The sequence below is a fragment of the Podarcis vaucheri genome (assembly GCF_965113315.1).
Source record: "Podarcis vaucheri genome assembly, chromosome: 15".
Lineage (NCBI taxonomy): Eukaryota > Metazoa > Chordata > Lepidosauria > Squamata > Lacertidae > Podarcis > Podarcis vaucheri.
This window is the reverse complement of record NC_138753.1, coordinates 21,312,279-21,338,923: the sequence shown is the minus strand read 5'-3', so window position 1 is coordinate 21,338,923 and position 26,645 is coordinate 21,312,279. Positions and strand designations below refer to the sequence as shown.

The 26,645-nt window shown below is 46.1% G+C and overlaps 1 protein-coding gene across 2 annotated transcripts in view; it reads right to left on the bottom strand.

The window, feature by feature from the left end:
• GLB1L2 (galactosidase beta 1 like 2) overlaps nt 1-18,846 on the bottom strand; it is a 74,238-nt gene extending 55,392 nt beyond the window's left edge. The window contains exons 1-2 of one of the 2 annotated variants that reach the window (XM_082201409.1): nt 18,464-18,846; nt 8,149-8,205 (exon numbers count right to left, since the gene is read on the bottom strand). In XM_082201409.1, the coding sequence (XP_082057535.1) occupies nt 8,149-8,205; nt 18,464-18,813 (407 nt within the window). In that variant the 5' untranslated portion in view covers nt 18,814-18,846. Of the gene's footprint in view, nt 1-8,148; nt 8,206-9,722; nt 9,820-18,463 lie in introns of those variants that run through there. The other variant, XM_082201410.1, reaches the window with a different exon arrangement.
• Between the last annotated feature and the right edge of the window lie 7,799 nt (nt 18,847-26,645).

Here is a 26,645-nt window from a genome sequence, read left to right as displayed (position 1 = left end):
CAGCGCGCAGCGACACGCCGGGAGGGACGCATGAAAGTGTAAGTTTCAATTTTTTTCCCTCCCCCTTGCCGGGGAACCTCCAAGCTTTGGGGGTGGGGTGGGAGGAGGCAGCAAAGCGAGGGACTCAGGGGCTCCTCCAACGACAAGGGTTGGGGAAGAAGAGAAAGGGCCGATGACGAGCCGGCGCGTGCGTGCAGCGGCTGGCCTCGAGCTCGGGAAGCTGCGCGCGGCGATGTTGACGCGGGGCGCGCGAGAGCTTGGGGGCGGGGGGGGCGGGAGAGAGAGAAAGAGTTGGCAGCACCAGGCGCTGTTACTTATTGCGCTGCGGACGCTGCCAGCAACTGCGGTGGTTGTGCGGCGGCCGCCGCCTCAAAACGTCCTCGTCAGTCAGCTGAGCTGCCTGGCGGCGTAGGGAGCCGAGGGGCGGGGCTTCCTTTCTGAAGGAGCTGAGGGCGGGGGTCCTTCGGCGAAACGGCGCCGGCCCAGAGCGCTTCTAGGAGGCTGCCTTTGTGCGCGACGTAAAGCCCTCTTTCCCTCCCTCCAGCCCCGTGTCACCTGTGGAAAAGGGGGCTGGATCCAGTGACGCAACTCGGAAAACTGTTAGGGAAGCCAGAGCAGGAAAGTGAGTGGGAGGCGGCGTCGCCGCTTTAACCCACGTTTCCTTTTTGAAAGAGAAACTTAAGAAACTTACATGGTGTGTAAGTATGCAAGGACAGTCCAGTATTGGATGCTGAGAACCGGCTCGCGCCAGTCCTGCGCTACGACCCTTCTGTTAATCTCGCAGCAGGTTGCACGCGGGATCGTGGAGTGGTTTGGATCCCCCAAACTCAGAATCCGGAGTTGCAAAACGCCGCACCGGTTGCAGGAATGAAAGTCGCTTCGGTAGCGTTGTGCCCTCCCGGACCAGGGCAGAGTTTGCGCCCATAGAAAACGGCGCATTTTTAACGTCAAAACCAAAGTCCCAGGAGATTTTGAGGGAGATTAAATTGTATCAAACACAATATATGGAATTGATGAACCAAGAGATAGAGTGGAAAATAAAGCAAATGAGACAAAAGACATTTGAGTCGGCAGACAAATGTGGCAAACTCTTGGCATGGCAACTCAAGAAAAGACAGAAATTAAATACAGTTTCAAGTTTGGAAGTGGATGGAAGGACCATATCTAAACCAAATGAGATAAGAAACTGTTTTGTGAGTTACTTTAAAAAACTTTATTCCCAAGGATTACAAAATGAAGAAGACATAGATAAATTCCTTAATAAACATGGATTACAAAAAATCTCTCCTCAAAGTAAGGTGGATCTAAACCAGAGAATAACAGAACAAGAGATAGAGGGTGCCATTCAGGACATGCAATTGGGCAAATCTCCAGGGCCAGATGGACTGACTTCCAGATATTACAAATCGTTAAAGGAATGGTTGATACAACCGCTAAAGGATGTCTGTAATGAGATCTTAGAGGGAAAAAAGGCACCTGAATCGTGGAAAGAAGCATATATTTCACTCATACCAAAGACAGAGACTGAAAAGACTCAATTGAAGAACTACCGCCCAATCTCGCTACTCAATGTGGATTACAAAATTTTTGCAGACATTTTAGCAAAAAGATTCAAAAGAGTATTGATGGAAAAGATTCATAGAGACCAAGCAGGCTTTCTCCCAAAGAGACACCTCTCAGACAATGTTAGGAATATAATAGACATTTTGGAAAAGTTAGAGGTGAATATAAATACTAAAGCAGTTTTGATATTTGTGGATGCGGAGAAAGCCTTTGACAACATTTCTTGGAGTTTTATGAAAAAGAACCTTCATGGGATGGGGGTAGGACAAGGTTTTGAGAATGGTATGGGTGCAATATATTCCGAACAAAAAGCTAAGTTGATTGTAAACAATGTAATAACTGAGGAACTTAAGATAGAAAAAGGAACACGACAGGGGTGCCCAATTTCCCCATTGCTTTTTATTTCGGTCCTGGAGGTGTTGCTGAACATGATTAGAGAGGACCAGCAAGTTAAAGGTGTACAGGTCGGAGCAAAACATTACAAGTTAAGGGCTTTCGCAGATGACTTAGTTCTGACTTTACAAGAGCCATACACTAGCACGAAAAAGGTGTTGGAGATAATTCAACAATTTGGCCAGGTAGCTGGATTTAAATTGAATAAACAAAAAACTAAAGTCTTAGGGAAAAACCTGACAGATATGGAGAAGAATAAGTTTCAAGAAGAGACGGGTTTGATGGTGGTTAAGAAGGTGAAATACCTAGGGGTTAATTTAACATCTAAAAATTTGAATTTATATAAGGACAATTATGGAAAATGTTGGTTAGAAATTAAAAAAGACTTAGAAATATGGTCAAATTTGAGATTATCAATGTTAGGCCGGATTGCAGTAATTAAGATGAATGTATTGCCTAGAATGTTATTTTTGTTTCAAACTTTGCAGATTATTGACAAGATGGACTGTTTCAAGAGGTGGCAGAAAGATATTGCGAAATTTGTCTGGCAGGGCAAAAAGCCCAGAATAAAATATAAAATATTAACAGATGCAAGAGAAAGAGGGGGATTTGCCCTGCCGGACTTAAAATTGTACTATGAGGCAGCAGCATTCTGCTGGCTGAAAGAGTGGATGCTCCTCGAGAATACAGATATCTTGGACTTAGAAGGTTTCAATAACGCATTCGGTTGGCATGCATATTTATGGTATGACAAAATCAAAGTGCATAGTGCCTTTAAAAATCACATTGTAAGGAAAGCGTTGTTCAATGTTTGGATGAGATATAAAGACCTGTTGGAAAATAAAACCCCTAGATGGTTGTCACCCTTAGAGGCGAAGGCCCATAAGAAAGTTAATATGGAGGTCGGATGGCCAAAGTATTGTGAGATTTTAGAACAGGATGGAGAGAAACTGAAATTAAAGAGCCATGAAAAACTAAAACCCAAAGTACAAGATTGGCTCCACTATTATCAAATAATGGAGGTTTTTAAACAAGACAGGAAAATTGGCTTCCAGGTGGAAAAATCAAAACTCGAGACAGAACTGCTAGAACCCAATACTAAGAATTTGTCAAGAATGTATAACTTGCTGTTGAAATGGAACACACAAGATGAAATAGTTAAATCAGCTATGATTAAGTGGGCACAGGACATTGGTCATAATATTATGTCTGCTGACTGGGAAAGGTTGTGGAACACCGGAATTAAATTTACGGCATGTAGTGCCTTAAAGGAAAATGTGATGAAAATGGTATACAGGTGGTACATGACCCCAGTTAAGCTAGCAAAAATTTACCATTTGCCTGACAATAAATGCTGGAAATGTAAGGAAACTGAAGGTACTTTTTATCATCTTTGGTGGACATGCCCGAAGATTAAGGTCTTCTGGGAGATGATATATAATGAAATGAAAAAGGTATTTAAATATACCTTTCTTAAGAAACCAGAGGCCTTTCTCTTGGGCATTGTCGGCCAATTGGTGCAAAAAAAGGATAGAACATTCTTTATGTACGCAACAACAGCAGCAAGAATATTGATCGCAAAGTATTGGAAGACACAAGATCTACCCACCGTGGAAGAATGGCAGATGAAAGTGATTGACTATATGACATTGGCGGAAATGACGAGCAGAATTCGAGACCAGGGAAAGGAGACCGCGGAAGAAGATTGGAAGAAATTCAAGATTTATCTTAAGGACTACTATAAACTTGATGAAGCTTAGAATGTCGAGATTCTATAGAGAGAAAGGGTTGCAGTAATATAAGATTAGAATAAGAAAGGACTATGATGAATTAGAGTTGGAAAAAACATTTATAAGTTGCTATAAAATTTGGACATGAGGATGCAGAAAGGGGAGGTATGGGGAAGTCCGAGGAAAGAAGTTTATGAAATGACATTATGAAATTATACTTGTTTGTTTGTTTGTTTGTTTTTTTGTGTTTGTCTGTTATAAAAACTTTTGTAAAACTAATAAAAAATATTATATAAAAAAAAAAACAAATAAATCTCATTCTCACTCGAAATTAAAAGACTCAAATTAGAAAGATACATCTGCTTCGGGGATGGTTGCGCCTGATGCTCAGTAACAGGCAGGGTAAAATCCTGGGATTTCTCCATTGCTTTCTATGGGCTGTGCGCACGAGGGCGTTTTTATAGGTTCCTGGGCACCATCCATTTCCTCCTCGTGTCATTCTACCACATTTCCTATCTCTACTAACGGGCCCGGCAGATGGTAAGAAGATACCCTGCATTCCCACCTTGCCGCCTCTCTTGACTGACAGGAGCGCTGGGCAAATGGCCTCTCCGTTCCCCGCCCACTTCCCTCTGATCGACAGGAGCTCTCAGCCAACTCCCGCCGCCATTTCCTGGGACAAGAAATGGGTGCCGGTGGAGTTGAGGGGGGGGGAGAGAGAAAGAGAGATTAATCCTACCCCCGAGCCCCGCCTCTTGCCCGTGAGTGACAAGCCAACGAGTCAATGATTGCCCCTCACAGCCGAAAGGACCCGGCTCACCTATTGGCTGTGGCTGTGGGCGGGCTTGCAGCCGGAGCGGCTCCTCCTCTTTATGGTGGTTCTTTAACAGCAGGTAGGTAGGGAGGTGGTTTTCGGTGCCCTGGAGCGAGTGGGGGAGGGGGAGGCGAGTTCGTCCACCCTCCGGCGGCGGGAAGGGAGGCTGCCTGAGGTGATTCCTGCCTCGGGGAATGGCGGCGGCGAGGGGCGGCGCCAGGGCTGGGGGTGAAGGGGGCTCCTTGGCCTTAGCGGGCTCCTTCCCGGCCTAGGGCAGTGTTTCCCAACCTTTTTTGGACTCACCCGCCTCCCTCCAGGCAACATCTCGCGGCACACCAGGCAACATCTCGCGGCACACTCGTGTGCCGCGGAACACCGGTTGGGAAACACTGGTCTAATTATGCAGTGTGGCTTATTACTCTTAAATGCAGGTAGATTTAATGGCCACGGCATCACAGAGCATAATGCAGTTGTGTGCACTTACATTGCCTCGAGCAGGAGATGCTCTAGAAGTATTACTTAGCAAATCAAAGATGTGCAGAGTCCTTGCTACATAGGAGAGAGGGGCTCTAGGCAACGGAGGGGGGGACTGCTGAGGACATGGGCATTGCAAGATACCAGTACATTGAAGGACTCGGGGTACTCCATGATACAACCTGGCATAAATGCAAATTTATATGTAAATATGCCTCTGGGAAATGAAGATGATGGGTGGCTGGCATCTCACCAGAATGGTGTTTTGCAGCAAACCCAGTCACCATAAAAGCAACTTTTTTGCAGTTGTTGGTTTATTAAAGTGTAAAAACAGGTGCAGGAGATCTGGGGCCTGCTGAAAACCCCCTAACAATGACCCTGGCTGAGGACTAGTTAAATTGGGATGAGAATTCCTCACACAGGTCACATTCACACCATGTATTTCAAACACTATGATACCACTTTAAACAATCATGGCTACCCACAAAGAATTCTGGGAGGTGTGGTTTGTTAAGTGTGATGTGAGTTGTTAGAAGGCCCTCCAGACCCCTCCTAGAGCTACAACTCCCAGAGTTTCTTGGAAAGAGGGACTGATTGTTAAACCACACTGACTCTTGGTAGCTCTACAAAGGGAATAAGGAGGTCCCCTAACAACTTTCAGCATTCTTAACAAACTATAGTTCCCAGAATTATTGGGCGAATATCAGACTTTTTAGGAGTGCTTTAAATGAATGGTTTGACCATGGCCATAATGTTTTCTTACCACTTTGGTCACTGTTCACCTGCTTTCCTTTTTGCCTTCTTATTTGCCTTATCTGCCCACATCTTTATCATGCCACCCTGCCTACTGGCCTCCCGGTTCACGAAGCAAGTTGCCCAGTTTCTCCCATCTTGCCCGTCACCGTCTTCCCATTTCATAGATGCAAGGAACCTTTCGTTTTATTTTTCGCTCTGCACTCATTACTAGAAAACAACTGTTTATGATACTGGCTATGAAAGCATTTCCCAAACATGGTGCCCTCCAGCTGTTTTGGGCTGCAACTCCCACCAGGTCAGAAGACCATCATTCCCAAGCTGTAACAATAATAACAATAAAGGCAGCTTGAAGTTGTAGGAGTACCATCTATCCAGGCTCCAGCAACATTGAGAAAGGCAACTTGCAGCCCATGGAACAGGAAGACGGTTTTCAAAATGGCAGGCCTTTTCAAGCAGGTTAATGGGAACATTGTTTTCAGACTCCATGAAAATACAGAGGATGTGGCGGGAGTTTGAGTTCTGGGATGTTCATTTTCCTCACACAACTGAACAGTTTGCTTCTCCCCACTCCCACTTCATGAGACAATGAGATAATACTAGATAGCTAATAAGGAACTTGGATATTGAAACAAAAAACTGTCTAGCTGTAATAATAGTATAGATAAGCAGGGATCCTGAGCGCTCCATACAGGCTTCCCCGTTTATACCACAGCATCAGATGCTCTGTGGAAAATATCTTCTGAAAGAACCCACCAGGTTGCCATCCAATGCAGCTCAAGGTGTTTATACAAGCACTTCCCTTAAGTATGCAGTGGATTCTCACTGGCAGTCCTTACAATGCCCTATAACAAAGCAGGGCATTCAGATTATCCCCACAGTGAAGAAATTTATGTTTGTGGGGGAGCTGAGATTTGAACCAGCGGCTTCCTACCACCCAACCGCCATTGAGATCAATGGAAATCACAGAGGCCACACATAACTGGACTGCCTGTGTGGGTTCCCCACTCCTCTCCACTCACAGTTTAGTTCCTTGAATGTTACCTCCCAAGTGACGGTGGGAAGCAGCGTCAAGCATGCTTGCTGACTGTAAGCCAGGTATGGGGAACCTGTGGCCCTCCGGATGTTTTTGAACTCCAGCTCTGGTCAGCCCCAGCAAGCATGACCAAGAGTCGGATATTATGGGAGTCCAACAACATCCCCAACTCTACAGTGGTGCCTCGCAAGACGAAATTAATCCGTTCTGCGAGTCTCTTCGTCTAGCGGTTTTTTCGTCTTGGGAAGCAACCCTATTAGCGGCTTAGCGCTATTAGCGGTTTAGCAGCTATTAAAGGCTTAAAGGTAAAGGTAAAGGTACCCCTGCCCAAACGGGCCAGTCTTGACAGACTCTGGGGTTTGTGCGCCCATCTCACATCTAGAGGCCGGGGGCCAGCGCTGTCCGGAGACACTTCCGGGTCACGTGGCCAGCGTGACAACGCTGCTCTGGCGAGCCAGAGCCGCACACGGAACGCCGTTTACCTTCCCGCTGGTAAGCGGTACCTATTTATCTACTTGCCCCCGGGGGTGCTTTCGAACTGCTAGGTTGGCAGGCGCTGGGACCGAGCAGCGGGAGCGCACCCCGCCGCGGGGATTCGAACCGCCGACCTTTCGATCGGCAAGCCCTAGGCGCTGAGGCTTTAGCCCACAGCGCCACCCGCGTCCCTAATTAAAGGCTTAGCGGCTATTAAAGGCTTAGCGGATTAGCGGCTAAAAGGCTATTAGCGGCTTAGCAGCTTAGAAAAAGGGGGGAAGCGGAAAAAAATCGGAACACTTGCAAGACGTTTTCGTCTTGCAAAGCAAGCCCATAGGGAAAATCGTCTTGCGAAGCAGCTCAAAAACGGAAAACCCTTTCGTCCAGCGGGTTTTCCGTCTTGCGAGGCATTCGTCTTGCGGGGCACCACTGTATTATAAAGGGCAAATGAAAACTGAACTGGACAGATTCCAAAAATGCTTTCCCACCAGTTGTAGGAGAAGCCATAGAGGAAGTATTTACAGTGGTGACTGCATGGGTTGGGATCCTCTTTCCAGACAGAGGGAAAGGAAGACCTATACGTAGCGTTGTATCTGGCCTCCTAAATCTCAGAATCTCAAGTTGAACACCCACAACAGGAACAAGCTACACCATACAGTGCTAGACCCAGGACGATATATAAATACCATTTCTAGGCTAAACACACAGGGTTTGGGGAGAGACATCACAATTCAGGGTAAAGGGGAAGAAGCCTCTCCCTTGCTGGCACAGTCTAGCGAAAGGAGACTAGCAAAGAGTAAAAAAGAAGCATTTGGTGAGGAAGGGATATGAGTTCTGAACTACAACACAGCATCAAGGAAACTAAATCTGAAACTTGGAAATCCTGACCACACAGATAGTATAGATAGTACCTCTGAACCTCCTCATCCCTACAGGCCTCCGAAACAACAGGCAGGCAGGGGATATACCTGGAAAAAGAAGTTCGCATTAAATGTGGCATGTCTGAATTGGGAGGTCCAGCAAGAAATGACAAGCTAGCATTCCCCGGTGATAAGTTTAAAGTCCAGCATTCCCAATGCTACAGATTTTGCTGCTTTCCTTTTTAAAGGGATTGTTTCATTGGTGGTGCCACAACTCCAGGATTCCTTCTCCAGGGACATCCAGCGGACACCTTCTTGATGCATTTGCAGAGAAGCTGTAGAAATGCTTTTATGTACACAGGCATTTTGCCATTTTAATTCACTTGCCTCGCCGCTCACCCTGCTGCTGCCTTTCAGTGTTGGTTTTATTGATTGTCTGGCTGCTATTCCTAACCAATTTGTTTTACCAAAAATGCCAGAGGGTGCACGTGCAGAAAAACGGCCCACGGACTATATTAAATAAACAAATAAATAATAAATTAAGTTTGCCAGTTCGGGTTCAGGCTGGGGCCTCTGCCAAAGCATGAGAAACAATGGGCTGGATCCAAACTTAGTCATGTTTAGAGGAGATGCACGGAAAGAAATGGCACTTAAGTCCCATTCTCCATGTTTCATTGGACAAGACGTGATTGCTATGCAAGCAGGGCGTGAGGAAAAATCATTTAAGTCAGATGTACAAAAAAAATAAGCTGATCATGTAGCCACAAAGTAAGCAACACCACCCGTCTAATTTGTTTTTTGTTATATATTTCCTTATCCCCTTCTGTTTTGCGCAATATAATGCCTGATTTAGATCTGCCCCCAGCTGAAATACATGTAATAGTTACCCTTTCCTATCCTATTTTACTCTCTTTCTATTGTCTGTTGAAAACTTTTAGATTTGAAGTCCCGTAAAGGCAGCAACCTGGTTTGGTGGCGGTGTTTTGTTCATGTGCTACTATTAGCAACCTCCTGCCTGGTATTGTGTAGGAATTCTAAGAAACAAACAAAAAGAATCAGTGAGGTTTTGACATCTGGGGTAAAAATCAGTGCAGTCTGGAAAGGCTGAACCCACCATCTTGATTCAAAATGGCCTCCAGTTGTATCCAAACACAGATGCAAACCTGCTCCTCAGTCCCAAGAACCATCATGGAAAAGTTGGTTATAGTATCTTTACGAGGTATACGGATGCATAGTGAACATGCAAGCAACTTTCCAAAATATACAGCAGATTTTAAGCTGGGATGGTCAAATAGCAGCTTGCAGACTGGATCCAAGATCCATCAAGTGGTCCTAGCTGAGTCAGAATAAACTGCCCACTGTTCAAACAAGTGTTTTGAACACTTGTTTAAAAAAGGTCAGGCAGGGCAAGTCTGTTTCCAAAAGTATGAGGACCTACCCTCAGCAGGCCACTCCCACTTTGTACAATGCAAAGGGAAGAACCACACAGCACAAATAATAGGCTTAGTCAATTGTTACTTTGGACAAGAAACTCTCTGTAACCTCCAAAGTGACTGACTTATGCTTTCTACTTACACGAGGGAGCATTTAGCAGAACTGTGGGTTTTATAAAGGCTTCTGCTCACCTTCCAGGAGACACAGAGCAAAAATAAACACGAAGCAGCAGAATCTCAGCACAATTAAAGCACATCAAACCATTACTTTATCTCTCTCTATATATATATATAGCAGGTGTTTGGAAGGGGAGTGGCATATGGTTTCCCCACCTTTCAGGATCCACAGGTTTCTCAAATATTCCAAGCCCCTTAAGAACAGACACCCAAAAATCCCTGCAGAGATGAAACACCCTCAGGAGAGCTAAAAAGATACACCTGCAAAGACCGGCTTCAAAGTCAGGTGGGATCCAGGACACAGAATGAGTTATGGGGACAGGCTTGTCATCCATCAGCGCTTTGATGGATATATATCTAAAAGCAAAACAATCCCCCACCCACCACACTAGCAGCACCAAGGCTGACATGAGCTACTATTAGCCTGACACAGGAACTGATTTATAGCTCTGGCGATCCATCTTTCCTTGCACATTACTTTTTATGATCGACAAGGAGTGGTTGTATTATGTGTAGCGCTTATTTTAAAGCCTTTAAATCATATCCCGCTAGATATGGCATCACTCTCCAGTAATGCCCACCCCCCCACTCCCACCCCCCACTGCCACAGCCACCCCACTTGAAGTCTGCTTAGGAAAAATTTCCCCTGGCAGTGACTGCCTCAGCAAAATTCTGGCTTTCTCTTTGTTTCTGTGCTATGAGATCTCAGCTCTTACTCGGTAAAACACCCACAGGGACACATGAACATCCCCAAACCAGTCTCTTGTCGTCTCTCCCATTCCATCTTTAATCTGTATTTATGGGTTATTATTATTTTTTAATGCTATTGCGTTATATCCCTCCTTTTCCTCTACAGAGCTCAAGACGGCATAAATAGTTCTCTTCCTCCCCATTCTATCCTCACAACAACCCTGTGGGGTGGGGGGCCTGAGAGTGAGTAACGTGGGATGCAATCGGATTTTCGGCGTTTCAAAGGATAGGGAGAGGAGAAAGTGTGTGGCAGCAGTAGGAGCAGAATGTCACATAGGTGAGGATGAATTGAAAGGGACTTGAGGGGTTCACAAGCCACATTGAGCTAAGATATGGATGGGCCCTAATACTCGGCAGTGGATCCTACCTCCCCCCCCCCCCCGGGACATAACATCACAGATTACCGTAATTCTTACTTAAACTCCTGTAAACCTTGACCAGAATATACATTACATTTAAAGGCCTTATTAAAAACCCATCTCCCCACTGACCTTAGGGCTATGTTTATTACTCAACTTTAACAGGTCACAGATAAGAATAGCTGTGACAGCGTTCTTTGGAGGAGAATGAATCTACAAGCAAGAGATGACGACAGGCAGACAAGAAAGAGTCTGAGCTGGTTGGAAGATGACTCTGGAAGAGGAAGAATTAAGAAGCAGGACAGAACTGGCTCTTGCAGGAAGAAATATATGCTGATATTTGTACACACGCACACCAGCCAATCTCCCTAAGGAGGTGCATCTGCGTAAGCAGATTTATGCTCACAGATCCCTTGCTGAATCAGGAGCAGTAGGCACAAATCAGGTATGCACCTCGATATATGTACCTGAATGAGGTTGCAGCATTGATAAGGAACTTGGCAGCATTGGTGAGGAACTTGTGGCCCTCCGGATGTTGCTGGACTACAACTCCCATCATCCTTGACTAGCAATCATTCTGGCTGATGGGAGTTAGGAGTCCAGGGACATCTGAAGAGCCACAAGTTCCCCACCCTGGGATATGAACTATATGGCTCTGAATGGGACTCTTACAAAAGTTCAAATGTGCATCCCCACCAATGATCTCAAGCAACTACTCACACAATGGCATCTTGCACAGGTCCTATTGGTGTTCAGTTCTTGGGAGAACTGCAGTAGGTCAGACTGTGCCATATGCTAGATTGCATTGCTAGCAGCCTCTCTATGTTCCCATTCTACTTATGAGCAATAAACTTCTCTAGCCAGCAACCAGGTCCCATGAGTCTCCAGGTCTTAAAAAGGAGACAGCTAGCAAATTATTTTAATAAAAAGGGGTGGGGAGAACTGGAAGGATGAATGCAGTTTAATGCTTTCACCCAGAAATGAAGGTAGGGCAACTCTGTGCAGCCCAGAAGGCTGGAGTAATGGGCAGGAACCCAACTTTTTCTGCTTTTATCACTTTGCAAACCCCCATCTACATTGATGGAACTAAATCGACATCAGCCTATTTTGCCTCAGGCTCAATTCTGCCCTTTTCTAGTAGCAGATGGCAGGTTTAGAAAGGCTATCTGCTACTTCATAAAATCACAGCATTGTTTGTTTTAGAATTGCTCTTTGTTTCTTTGTGTGCATGCCCTGTTTCCTAGATTCCTTCATGCTTGCTTTGCTGCTTTGTTTGCACTGTGCAGGGTCAATGACAGATATTGTCTACACCTTGCTGGAGAAGATAGTGCTTTGTTTGTACCTCACAAAGCGATAACAAATTAACGACATTACATTACTACTGCTCTTGCTAGGCTTTTAGTGGTGGCTGGGGGAGTAATTAAAACATGTGGGCTCTGAACAGCACCAAATCTGCCAGATGTTAGAGCTCCAAAGAACAATACAGTGGTGCCTCGCAAGACGAAATTAATTCGTTCCGCAAGTTTTTTCTTCTTGCGAGTTTTTCGTCTTGCGATGCACAGTTTCCCATAGGAATGCATTGAAAATCAATTAATGCGTTCCTATGGAAACCGCCTTCAGACCAGGTCCGGGGACAGTCTGTCCCCGGACCTCTTCTGAAGGCTGGGGGGGGGGGGGACCAAGGGCTTTTCTTCCCACCCCCAGCATTTTAAAAAACCCCGGGACAGCGGAGGACTTCTCCGCTGTCCGGGGCGATCTTAAAATGCTGGCGGGCGGCATTTTAAAATCGCCCAGGACAGCGGAGGACTTCTCCGCTGTCCGGGGCGATGTAAAAGCCCCTGGGAAGGCAGGCAGGGGGGACAAAGACTTTTGCCCCCTGCCCGCCTTCAGAAGAGGTCCTGGACCTCTTCTGAAGGCGGGCGGGGGGCGAAAGTCTTTGCTCCCCACCGCCTGCCTTCCAAAGCCGTCCGGGACAGCGGAGAAACGTGCTGCTTTTCTCCGCTCTCCCGGGAAGGCAGGCAGGGGGGAGCAAAGACTTTCGCCCCCCGTCCGCCTTCAGAAGAGGTCCAGGACCTCTTCTGAAGGCGGGCGGGGGGCGAAAGTCTTTGCTCCCCCCCCCCGCCTGCCTTCAAAAGCCGTCCGCGATAGCGGGAAGCGCTTCCCTGCTATCCCAGACTGCTTTTAAAATGCTGGCGGTGGGGAGCAAAGCCTTTCGGCCCCCGTCGGCCTTCCTGGACCTCTTCTGAAGGCCGGAGGGGGGGAAAGGCTTTGCTCCCCACCACCAGCATTTAAAAGAGGTCCCCGGAGATTTCCCTATGGGCTTTCGTCTTGCGAAGCAAGCCCATAGGGAAATTCGTCTTGCGAAGCGCCTCCAAAACAGAAAACCCTTTCGTCTTGCGGGTTTTCCGTCTTGCGAGGCATTCGTCTTGCGAGGTACCACTGTACTAGCCTCTACTTTGTAGTGGACCAGCCTCCTATTTAGCAGCTCACCTGCAGGTGACCAGAAATTTCACATAGGTGACTGAGTGGGCTGGTGCAGGAGGGACAGGTCATTCCATCCCTCCTCTATCCATCCTTTCAGTAGAAGACTCATTGTTTACGAGCCTGCTAAGATGCTGCCTTTCTATGCTGGTGGCCAACACAAGCTACCAGTCTTTTAGCAAGATAATTTGTGCTACCCATTTACAAGGCTGTTACGTATTTTAAAATGAAAGTTTTATAAATCACATAGAATTGTTCATCTGGCAGAACATGTATAAAACAAGGGAGGGAAATGGGGTATATTCTGGGAAACCCAAAGGGTTGTGTCACATGCCAATCCATCCAAATGTGTCTTCAGTATAAACCATAGCTTGCTTGTCCTGTAAACAGTATCCCAAAGGAAACAGAAAGCTTACAAGCATTCTACAACTGCCCATAGCTTTATCCGAGGGCTGAATTACACTTTAGTCATGATATTTTGTAAAACCAGATGCCAAGTCATACAAAAAAGACATGGGGGGGGGCACTACTGAAAGGATACCAGAAATAGCAGGATGACACAGGGCCCCAGAATGCCAATGTTTCAAAATGAAGAGCAAGCGGCAGTCTTTAGTACACAGATTTCTTTCTATCACCTCTGCTACCTGGAAAGTTATAAAATCTCAACCATGTCGGTTCACTGCTAGCACTGAACATTGTGCAGCCAGGGAATAGACGATTATAAACCCACATAAAACAACAAAGGAGCATAAACTATCAGATCATAAGTAAGCAAAGACACCCCTCAATCAGCAGTCTTTTCTCCCACAACCACAATGGTAAGGGGGGGCTGTCTCTTTGGAGCCACATACACAATCACACCCTTCAGGTTAATTTAAGGCAGAATACCTACCACCATAACCTAATAATGTTGCTTAGAGTCACACTCTATAAGCATGATGTGAAAGAGAGGGAGGGGGAAATCCTCTCCTATTCCCCACTGTGATTATCAAAATGGAACAGCAGCTCGTCAACAGGTCTGATAATCAAGATGTTTCTCTTCCTTAATTTATAACTAGTATCTTGTAAACTTTGACTTGACCTTGCATTTGGCACTGCCTAGTGAAGTGCTCAGCCCAGCCCAGCTTCATGCAGCCTCACAGTTTAGGGGAGTTAGAACCATAAAACAGTGAGATAAAACAATAAATTAAAACAACAAAACGAAGCACTAAAAGGAGTTAAGAAATAAAATGGAAGAGAGGATAAAAACAAATGCTAAGGGTTGGTTATAGAGCAGAAACTTGCCTTCGAGTTGGCCTTACAGCTCAAAACCCTGCTTCAAGCATTCAGCAGTGCACTAACATCTGAAGTGTATTTAATCTGAGACACACACCAGGAGAAACTGACTGCTTGCATTACCTGGTTGGCAGTTTCTAGAAGATCAGCCTGAATTGTATATGTCTTGTTTATGCGGAATTTTTCTAGGTTTGACTTGGGTTAAAGCTGATCAAGGCTGTAATCCTAGACACACTTGAAGTGCAAGCTCCATTTCTCGAACCTCACACATGGGGTACCTGTGGTCGTCCGGATGTTGTTGGTCCCCAATTTCCCTTAGCCTCAGTCAACAAGGCAAAGGATGGGAATCAGAGTCCAACAGCATCTGCACAGCCACAGGTTCCCCACCACTGCACCAAGTAAACATGTTTAGGTTTGTGCTGCAAGTTTTATAGTGACACAGTAAGTGATCATGTAAACCGCAAAATGCAGTTATTCATGACCTAAAAAGAAAAATGCACTCAGGTACAATAAACCAGTACATTTCCTCTCACCGGCTGCCAGACAAGCACTTGAGAAATATTGCTTGTCTCTTTAAACATGCTGATGCACCGGAAGGATATAAAGATGCTGAGATGCCGAACCTTTCCCCAGTCCCTTTGCTCACCTTCCCTGCCTACTGTTCATAGAACTGAAGTCCTACTTGTTACACCAGACAGGAGAGGAGAGTGGGCTAAAAGGCCAGTGCAGGATCAATGTGAGGAATATAGTCAAAAGAGGAGATTAGAGACCAAAGAGGATTGGATAAATTCATGGAGTATACGGCTATCAATGTCTACAAGCCCCACAAAAGCTATATTCTACCTCCACTGTCGGAGACAGTAAGCTTCTAAATATGTTGTTGGGAATCACCAGTGGGAAGAGTGCTGTTGTTAATCAGGTTTCCCACAGGCATCTAGTTGGTCACTGTTAGAAAAGGATGCCAGACAATATCAGCCACTGACCTGATCCAGCAAGATTCTTCTTATGCCCAGGGGGTTGTAGCCAAAGTAGCACTAAGTTGCTGGTTTCATCAATGCTAGGATTTCTCAGTGCACAACAGAACATTCTCCCTCTCTCTTCCCTAGTCCTGAATCTATTATGAGTTTTCCCCAGCCCTGGACAGCAGATCTGGGTGGAGGGGACATGCATGGATAATGCTGGGATGGGAAGGGAGAGACAGGGGAAGTCTAATTGAACTAGTGGTGATTCTTGCAAATGCACAGCTAATTAGTTGAGCATCGCCTTTAATGTTTAAACGCAACAGGATCTCTGGGCTGCATTGTGGCAACTCCGCGTTGCTGTATGGAAACAAGGGTCTCGTAACAATGAAAGACAGCCTTTTATCTAACAATGAACCTGGTAGCCATAGGTGACAAGGAGTTCTCTGAAGGCCAGTGAGCGAGTTAGTCGTTCCATCCAGCCTGCTTAGAAGGCAATGTTTTACTAGCCTGCTAAGAAGCCACTAGTCTACATTTCCATGCTAGCCTCAGAAGGCAGGAATGTGCTTCCCCTTTTCTATGGAAATGCAGGCTATTAGTCTCTTCTCAGGCTAGTGAACATTTTTTTTTTTTTAAGGCTAGTAATTTTTGTGGGTTTCGTTTCAAGGGTGCATAAGGGGTCTTATACCTTGCAAAAGTGGGAGGTTACTGGAAAACTATTTTTTTTTTAATCAAAAATTGCATTGGTAGTAATATAAGTGAGGAGCTGGATTGCACCCTATGACCAGACTCACCCAAATAACATTAGAAAGAAAAGGCTCTTTCTACATGCACGCCAAGAGCCTTTGGGCAGTCAGGTTGTTTCTTGACTGAACACAAGGAAGAGCTGTGCATGCATAAGGCCCTTTCTTGCTTGGCCAGTGGGCACAATCCCAGACTCCCTCATATGTTCAGTGCTGTACATGTGTCATGTGTAAACATGGCTCACTATCTTCCTGTTATAATGATTTACAACTTCTCAGAGTTCTTAAGACTGAATTTGTGTCCTGTAAACTCTTGAGCTGTGTACATGCCGTACATTTAAAGCACATCCCCCACCCACCCCCAAAATCCTGGGAAATGCAGCTTACCCTTCACATTGCTACAACTTGCCAGCACCCTTAAGAAACTACAGTTCCCAGGATTGCTTGGGGATTGGGATGTGCTTTAAATGCCTTGGTCTTGAGCTAAGGAGAGAGGTAATGAGAATCTCTGATGGAGGGCTGAAGGACAAACTGCCTAGAAAAGCACAATCAATCAAGCCAGGCTGCTTACAAATGTTCCAATATTTCAGATGAGAACAGGACACACTCATATCGTTGTTAACACTCACCCACCCTTCTGCATATTGCTAAGAGTTCCTTCTTCCTCTCTGAACTTGTTTACCTTGGAATTGCCCATCTGACACTGTTTTAAGAGGATGGAGGAAGTTTCTCATTTTGGTTAAAGATATACTAGAAAGCTCTGAGTTCTCTCTCCTATGATTCTCAAAAAGAACTAAAGTGCACTGGAGAGCACCTTCCTGTCTATGTATGCACCCTGGAGTGACTATACATGCCCCAGTTCAATGATTTAATGGTTAGAGACCAGGGTACAGGCAGCAAGCTTGAGAAATTGCAAATGGACCTTCTCAGACATTTTTAAAAATGCAGTTTAGTACACCATGTTTTTAATAAGTCACCCGTAAAATCAACTCCCATCATTCTTCACCACTGACCTTGCTGGCATGGGCTAATGTAATATCTTTGCCCAACCTGGTGCTCAAACCCACAACCCTGAGATTAAGAGTCTACTGCTCTACTGACAGAGCTAACCCTTCAGACTCTGCTGATTTTTGAACCAACCAGCTGGTCATTTCTAGTCAGTTGACGAACGTGCCTGTCAATTAATATGGTTGTGTACAATTCTGAGGGGAACTAGACTCGCAGATCTCCTTAGAGAAGTTCTACAAAATAGGTCCTGCAACTTGGGGTGCTGTTTTTCCCCCCTATCTCTAAGATCATTGGCATCACGCTGGCCACGTGACCCGGAAGTGTCTGCAGACAGCGCTGGCTCCTGGCCTCTTAAGTGAGATGAGCGCACAACCCTAGAGTCGGACACGACTGGCCCGTGCGGGCAGGGGTACCTTTACCTTTAAGATCATTAGAGCAGTTTGATTTGCAGAGACAGAGCATGTGAACAGGGAAAGCTTCATGATAGCCATCTTCAAATACCTAAAGGGCTGTCACGTGGACGATGGAGCTAGCTTGTTTTCTCCTGTTCTGGAGGGTAGGACCTGAACTTCAAGTTGCAAGAAAGGAGATTCCCACTAAACATCAAGAAGAACTTTCTGATGGGAAAAGCTGTTCGACGGTGGAACTGACTCCCTTTGGAAGTGGCGGCCTCCCCTTCATTGAAAGGTTTTTAAACAGAGGTTGGATGGCCATCTCTCATGGATGATCTAGTTGTGCAGGGGGCTGGACTAGATCACCCCTGGTTCCAGTCCAACTTGTCCAATTCTATGAACAGCCCTGCAAGGTGGGTTCACTCTCTTTACAATTAAAGCAACCTTATGCTGTATATAATTTGGAAAGGTGGGGTGGGGGAGGCAAAAATGGGGGGAAGAGGACCATGGTGAAAACATGTTCCATTGAAGGTGGGTGGGGGGCACCCTAGGAGTAAAAGAGGAGAAACCTGGATTTAACCCCTTCCCACTAGAATGGGGCTGGGAGGAAGAGGGATGAAGGGTCCATGGGCGCTCCAAAGGGTGAATGGAATGGGGGTCGTTTTGCCCATATATGGGCATGGGCGGAGCCCTCCTCGGGGAAGGGCGGGGCTCCGCCGGCAGGAGGCGGGGTCTGATTAGCATATCGCGTCCAGGCCCCGCCCCTTTCTCCTCAGCGGCTCCTCTCACCTGCTCAGCACGACGATGGTCAACACCAGCAGGAAGGCGCCCGCGAAGAGACGCCGCCGCCGGCGCCCCCCGCAGCTCCACATGCTTTGGAGATGGCCCGGCGCAGCCCCGACTCCGTTACCAGGGACTCCGACTCTCGCTACCATTGGCGGCGCCGTTACTAACACGGGCGCCTCCCATTGGAGGGAGGGAGGCACCTTCGCTCGGTTGTCGTTGGCCGCCGCCGAAGCGCCGAGAGCGAAGGGCGGGAGCGCCGGCCCGGTCCCTCCAGGCGATTGGCCGGTGTCGCTCCTTGGGAGGCGGGACCAGTCTCTCGTTCCTGATTGGGCGGGCGTTCTCCCGTCGATCATGCTTCGCTCCCTGCATTCTAAGGCTCCCGCTCTCCCACCTGTTCCCGCTGGCGAACGCCTTAGCCTGGCGAGGTGCCAAGCCGTGCAAAAAGCAAAGGGGCGAGAGGGGGGGGCAGAAAGCGATGCTGGATCTGCACATGCTCAGAGGCTGCAGAGGCTGAGCGATCCTGGGCAGCCGGCTTGCCCGTTGGCAGCTGGCCGCCTGCACGCTCAGAAGTGGAGCTGGACTGAGCAGGTCACTCTCGCTTGGGGTAGCTGCCGGAGTGCACTTTGCACATGCTCAAAGGCTCCGTGCACCTGGGCAGTTGTCTGCCAACATGCTGGACTGAGCAGGTCACTCTCCCTTGGGGGTAGCTGCCGGAGTGCACTTTGCACATGCTCAAAGGCTCCGTGCACCTGGGCAGTTGTCTGCCAACATGCTGGACTGAGCAGGTCACTCTCCCTTGGGGGTAGCTGCCGGAGTGCACTTTGCACATGCTCAAAGGCTCCGTGCACCTGGGCAGTTGTCTGCCAACATGCTGGACTGAGCAGGTCACTCTCCCTTGGGGGTAGCTGCCGGAGTGCACTTTGCACATGCTCAAAGGCTCCGTGCGCTGGGCAGTTGTCTGCCAACATGCTGGACTGAGCAGGTCACTCTCCCTTGGGGGTAGCTGCCGGAGTGCACTTTGCACATGCTCAAAGGCTCCGTGCACCTGGGCAGTTGTCCGCCAACATGCTGGACTGAGCAGGTTCGTCTCCCTTTGGGCAGGCGCTGTAGTACACTCTGTAGGATGTTGCGAGTGGCTGAGCAGCTGCCTGCCCTTTGGCAGACGGTTGCCAGCATGGTTCAGAAGTTGGGTTGGAGCAGACTCTCCCTTGGGATCGGTTGCAGCAGTGCATTTTCACATGCTTGGGGAACATGGGCCCGACTGGAGAGGGCGACTTTTCATCCCGGTGGTTGCAGGAGTGCACTCTGTACAGGCTCAGCAGCACCCTCTTTATCAACACCATCAACACAGTCCTGCTAAACAGGTTTTCTAAGGCAGAGCTCTGAGGGACATGCACACCTGGGTGACTCAACAGAACTGACTGATAAGCTTTTCTTGGATAAGTCAGGAAATTGCAAGCGAGGGGCTGGGATGTAGCCCTCCAGAAACAAAGCTTCATGCACACAGAAAGCTAGCATAGAAACCCTCACCGTTAGGTGCTAAATTTCTCCATGTACATAGTATTTTATGCGAGTGTGTGTGGATTCGGGCATATGCACAGGGAAAACATTCAGATATGCAAACCCTTAGCTCCAGTCTGAAACCGTATCTTATCAGAAAAGCTGCTGCTACTTGATTTCCTGTGTTGGTACTGAGTACTCTTAGACTCTGAACTTAATAGTACATCCCATCCCTGCCTTTTTGAGATGTTTCCTAGTTCACCTCAAAGTACAGTAAACCAACTCTGCTGCATTTGGGGCCCTGAATTTTTGACCCCAATCCTCCCTTGTTGGCAATGCTGTTGATTTCTTCTATTTAAACAAAGTACAGTGGTACCTCGGGTTAAGAACTTAATTCGTTCCGGAGGTCCGTTCTTAACCTGAAACTGTTCTTAACCTGAAGCACCACGTTAGGTAAAGGGGCCTACTGCCGCCGTGCCACCGGAGCACGATTTCTGTTCTCATCCTGAAGCAAAGTTCTTAACCGGAGGTACTATTTCTGGGTTAGCAGTCTGTAACCTGAAGCATCTGTAACCTGAAGCGTCTGTAACCCGAGGTACCACTGTAATCCCTGCTACATAGGAAGTGTACAGTACTTAGGATGGCAGGCCCTTTGGTTATCCTGCCAGAATTAAGAATAAAGGTAAAGGACCCCTGGACGGTTAAGTCCAGTCAGAGGCAACTATGGGGCATGATGCTTATCTTGCTTTTCAGGCCAAAGGAACTGGCATTTGTCAGAATATAAGGAGAGCCGTAGCTGGATCAGGCCAGTGGCCCATCTAATCCAGCATCCTCTTCTCACAGTGGCCCAACAGATGCCAGTGGAAAAACGGCAAGCAAGGCCAGAGCTCAATAGCACTCTCCCTGCCTGTGGTTTCCAGCAACTGCCATGCAGAAAAAAATTAAAGTATATCTTCAAAAATATTGTAAAATTAAGGACTGTTAGAAAGGTGTTGGAAAAAGAAAATTAGGTAGTTTTGGTAGATATGAGATAAAGGATTAAGTAAAAAGGAGTTGATGAAAGTGATGAAAGAGAGGACGTTAAACTATATTATTTTAAATTAAATTACTTAAATGAAAATAAGGTTGGAAGGATTTGCTGAAAAAACTATTTGAATTAGAATACAAAATTGGGAGGTGAGAGGAGGTCAAGGAAATAAGTAAAGGAAGAAAGCTATGTAAAGGTTTAATCTGTTCTTTTTCGTTAATTTTTTTTTTAAATTGAATATTTTTATACCTTCTATTTCTTTCTTTTCTGTTACTGTTGTATTCTTTTTTATATTTTGTATTGTTCTTTTTACCTTTTGAAACCTTAAACTTTGAATAAATTATATATATATATATATATATATATATATATATGCTTTCGTAGATTTTCACGGGTACAGGAATGCAGGTTTTGGTGTCTTGGGTGTCTTCCCGTGTAAGAGTCGGGGTGTCTGGGCGACGTTTCGACGAGGTCTCACTCGTCATCTTCAGGCTGGTGCTTTCGGCTTCTTGTTACTGGAACAGAGCAGAATCTGGTGTTTGAGTTCCTATAAATACTGTTGAGGGGTGTGGTGTATAGCCTCCAACGTTCTGGGCAGAGAGGAAGTTCCTAGATTAGTGTGCCTTTTCTTCTTTTGTTCCTTAATTACTTGAGGGATATCTTGAGTGATTTCATGAGTGATATTCTGAATACCACTGGGTGGGTCATTAAGTGTAGATTAGTTGCTAAAGCTTTCGTGTCTTGACCTCTTGAGCTTGTGAAGAGTTTTTCTGAGAAGATGGCTGTGCTGCATTTAGTTGTGCTCTGGCTTGGCTTCGTGTATAGGGGCGAGCTGTGATTTTGTGCCTTGTGCCAGCCAGATCTGTGTAGGGATTGCAGGGGGGTGCAGCATCCGGAGGTGCCACTATAGTTTGGCTCTCTTTTCCAACACATGAAAGAAACAGGACACGAAATTAATTTTGCAGATTCCAAATTGCTCTTTAACATGGAACATCACCACAAGAGAATAATCATGGAAGCCATCGAGATAGAGAAACACCCTCACAACATGAACAAGCGTGACGACACGTCCCGCCTGCCAGACATCTGGAAATTAGCCCTCCCCACAAAAACCGACACCAGAACCAGAGGCACACAGAACGCCGTCACCAATCAACCACACCAGACCCAAACCCAGACCCTCTCCACAGACATATTACAGACTCCATCCAGTAGCCAAACTATAGTGGCACCTCCGGATGCTGCACCCCCCTGCAATCCCTACACAGATCTGGCTGGCACAAGGCACAAAATCACAGCTCGCCCCTATACACGAAGCCAAGCCAGAGCACAACTAAATGCAGCACAGCCATCTTCTCAGAAAAACTCTTCACAAGCTCAAGAGGTCAAGACACGAAAGCTTTAGCAACTAATCTACACTTAATGACCCACCCAGTGGTATTCAGAATATCACTCATGAAATCACTCAAGATATCCCTCAAGTAATTAAGGAACAAAAGAAGAAAAGGCACACTAATCTAGGAACTTCCTCTCTGCCCAGAACGTTGGAGGCTATACACCACACCCCTCAACAGTATTTATAGGAACTCAAACACCAGATTCTGCTCTGTTCCAGTAACAAGAAGCCGAAAGCACCAGCCTGAAGATGACGAGTGAGACCTCGTCGAAACGTCGCCCAGACACCCCGACTCTTACACGGGAAGACACCCGAAGACACCAAAACCTGCATATATATATATATATATATATATGCAGGTTTTGGTGTCTTCGGGTGTCTTCCCGTGTAAGAGTCGGGGTGTCTGAGCGACGTTTCGACGAGGTCTCACTCGTCATCTTCAGGCTGGTGCTTTCGGCTTCTTGTTACTGGAACAGAGCAGAGTTTGGTGTTTGAGTTCCTATAAATACTGTTGAGGGGTGTGGTGTATAGCCTCCAACGTTCTGGGCAGAGAGGAAGTTCCTAGATTAGTGTGCCTCTTCTTCTTTTGTTCCTTAATTACTTGAGGGATATCTTGGGTGATTTCATGAGTGATATTCTGAATATCACTGGGTGGGTCATTAAGTGTAGATTAGTTGCTAAAGCTTTCGTGTCTTGACCTCTTGAGCTTGTGAAGAGTTTTTCTGAGAAGATGGCTGTGCTGCATTTAGTTGTGCTCTGGCTTGGCTTCGTGTATAGGGGCGAGCTATGGTTTTGTGCCTTGTGCCAGCCAGATCTGTGTAGGGATTGCAGGGGGGTGCAGCATCCGGAGGTGCCACTATAGTTTGGTTACTGGATGGAGTCTGTAATATGTCTGTGGAGAGGGTCTGGGTTTGGGTCTGGTGTGGTTGATTGGTGACGGCGTTCTGTGTGCCTCTGGTTCTGGTGTCGGTTTTTGTGGGGAGGGCTAATTTCCAGATGTCTGGCAGGCGGGACGTGTCGTCACGCTTGTTCATGTTGTGAGGGTGTTTCTCTATCTCGATGGCTTCCATGATTATTCTCTTGTGGTGATGTTCCATGTTAAAGAGCAATTTGGAATCTGCAAAATTAATTTCGTGTCCTGTTTCTTTCATGTGTTGGAAAAGAGAGGAAGTTTTTTCTTCTTTTTTGACGGCATTCTTGTGTTCTGCGATACGTGCATTTATTCGTCTGTTTGTTTGTCCAATGTACGTGGCTGGGCAGACTTTGCAGGGTATTTCATAGACCCCTTGGTTTTCCAGCTGGATTTTGTCTTTTGGGTTTCTGAGGATATTGGCTATTTTTTGGTTGGTGCAGAAGGCTGTTTTGATATTGTGTTTATGGAGGATTTTGCTGATTTTGTCTGTAGTGCCCTTGATATAAGGAAGGAGGGCCATGCCATTGTTTTCTTCTGTGTCTTGGTTTTTGGGGGGTGTTTCTTTTTGGATTAGCTTCGTAACCCTGTTTTTCTGGTATCCATTGGCGATTAACACATTTGAGAGATTCTGTAACTCAGTTGTCAAGTGGTCTTTGTCAGCCAGGCGTTTGGTTCTGGAGATGAGAGTCTTGGCTACGGAGTTTATTTGTGCAGGGTGGTGGTGTGATTGTGCATGTAAGTAGCGGTTGGTGTGTGTTTTTTCCCGGTAGATAGTGTGTCCTAGGGAGCCATCAGGTTTTTTGTAGATTAGGACGTCAAGAAAGGGGAGTTGGTTGTTGTCTTCTATTTCCATAGTGAATTGTATTTTGGGGTGTAGGCTGTTGAGATGTGTGAGGAAGCTATCTAGTTTTTCTTTCCTGTGTGGCCAAATTACAAAGGTGTCGTCAACATATCTGAGCCAAAGTTTGGGTTTGTGTTCTGACTTGTCTAAAGCATTGGTTTCAAAGTGTTCCATGTACAAATTTGCGATGACCGGTGAGAGGGGTGATCCCATAGGTGTTCCTTCTATCTGTTTGTATCTTTGTCCATTGTGGATGAAGTACGTGTTGGTTAGGCAGTGGTTGGTCAGGTCCAGGATGTATTTGGGGGGGTTGTATTTGTTTTGAATGGCTGTCAAGGCTTCATTAATGGGCACTTGAGTGAAGAGAGATACAACATCGAAGCTCACAAGTAGGTCATCGGGATGTAGGTATTGTTTCTTTATTGTTTCTATGAACTGGAAGGAGTTAGTAACGTGTGAAGCGATGGATTCTGCATAGGGCTGAAGTTGCTTAGCGAGAAATTTAGCGAGATTTTGTAGAGGTGAGCCTATGGAGAACCAGAACTTAACGCCTGGCTGACAAAGACCACTTGACAACTGAGTTACAGAATCTCTCAAATGTGTTAATCGCCAATGGATACCAGAAAAACAGGGTTACGAAGCTAATCCAAAAAGAAACACCCCCCAAAAACCAAGACACAGAAGAAAACAATGGCATGGCCCTCCTTCCTTATATCAAGGGCACTACAGACAAAATCAGCAAAATCCTCCATAAACACAATATCAAAACAGCCTTCTGCACCAACCAAAAAATAGCCAATATCCTCAGAAACCCAAAAGACAAAATCCAGCTGGAAAACCAAGGGGTCTATGAAATACCCTGCAAAGTCTGCCCAGCCACGTACATTGGACAAACAAACAGACGAATAAATGCACGTATCGCAGAACACAAGAATGCCGTCAAAAAAGAAGAAAAAACTTCCTCTCTTTTCCAACACATGAAAGAAACAGGACACGAAATTAATTTTGCAGATTCCAAATTGCTCTTTAACATGGAACATCACCACAAGAGAATAATCATGGAAGCCATCGAGATAGAGAAACACCCTCACAACATGAACAAGCGTGACGACACGTCCCGCCTGCCAGACATCTGGAAATTAGCCCTCCCCACAAAAACCGACACCAGAACCAGAGGCACACAGAACGCCGTCACCAATCAACCACACCAGACCCAAACCCAGACCCTCTCCACAGACATATTACAGACTCCATCCAGTAACCAAACTATAGTGGCACCTCCGGATGCTGCACCCCCCTGCAATCCCTACACAGATCTGGCTGGCACAAGGCACAAAACCATAGCTCGCCCCTATACACGAAGCCAAGCCAGAGCACAACTAAATGCAGCACAGCCATCTTCTCAGAAAAACTCTTCACAAGCTCAAGAGGTCAAGACACGAAAGCTTTAGCAACTAATCTACACTTAATGACCCACCCAGTGATATTCAGAATATCACTCATGAAATCACCCAAGATATCCCTCAAGTAATTAAGGAACAAAAGAAGAAAAGGCACACTAATCTAGGAACTTCCTCTCTGCCCAGAACGTTGGAGGCTATACACCACACCCCTCAACAGTATTTATAGGAACTCAAACACCAAACTCTGCTCTGTTCCAGTAACAAGAAGCCGAAAGCACCAGCCTGAAGATGACGAGTGAGACCTCGTCGAAACGTCGCTCAGACACCCCGACTCTTACACGGGAAGACACCCGAAGACACCAAAACCTGCATTCCTATACCCGTGAAAATCTACGAAAGCATATATATATATATATATACAGACACCCCGACTCTTACACGGGAAGACACCCGAAGACACCAAAACCTACATATATATATATATATATATATATATATATATATATATATATATAAAAGCAACTGCCATGCAGAAACATTCCTGCTTCTGACTATGGAGAAAGAGCCTAGCCATCATGACTAGTAGCCATCAATTTCTCTCTCCTCCATCAATTTGCCCAGACGCACACACACGCCCTGGCTCTTTAGAGCCCATCGACTTCCTTCCCTTCCGCCTCATGGCTTTCAAAATTAACCTTTATATCATTGCGTTTTGTACATTTTCCAATTCTAATTACACTCATTACAAAATAACTCAAACTTTAAATAAATACAGAAAGGTAGAAAATTTCTCATTGCAAGTCTTCAGACAACCCTGCTAGTGATGTTAATTGCTTACAATAATCTTTCAGATGTCATATAAATTAACTCCAGTCCTTTTGGAATACTTGATCTTGCTGGTTCCAGATTTTTCCTGTCAGCTTCGCCAGTTTTGCAAAGTCCATCATCTTCAGCTGCCACTCTTCTTTCGCTGGTACCTCCTGTTGTTTCCATTTTTGGGCCAAGAGAATTATTGCTGCAGTTGTTGCATACATAAACAGTTGTCTATCTTCCCTTGGTATCTCTTCACCCACTATACCCAATAAAAAGGCTTCTGGTTTTTTAA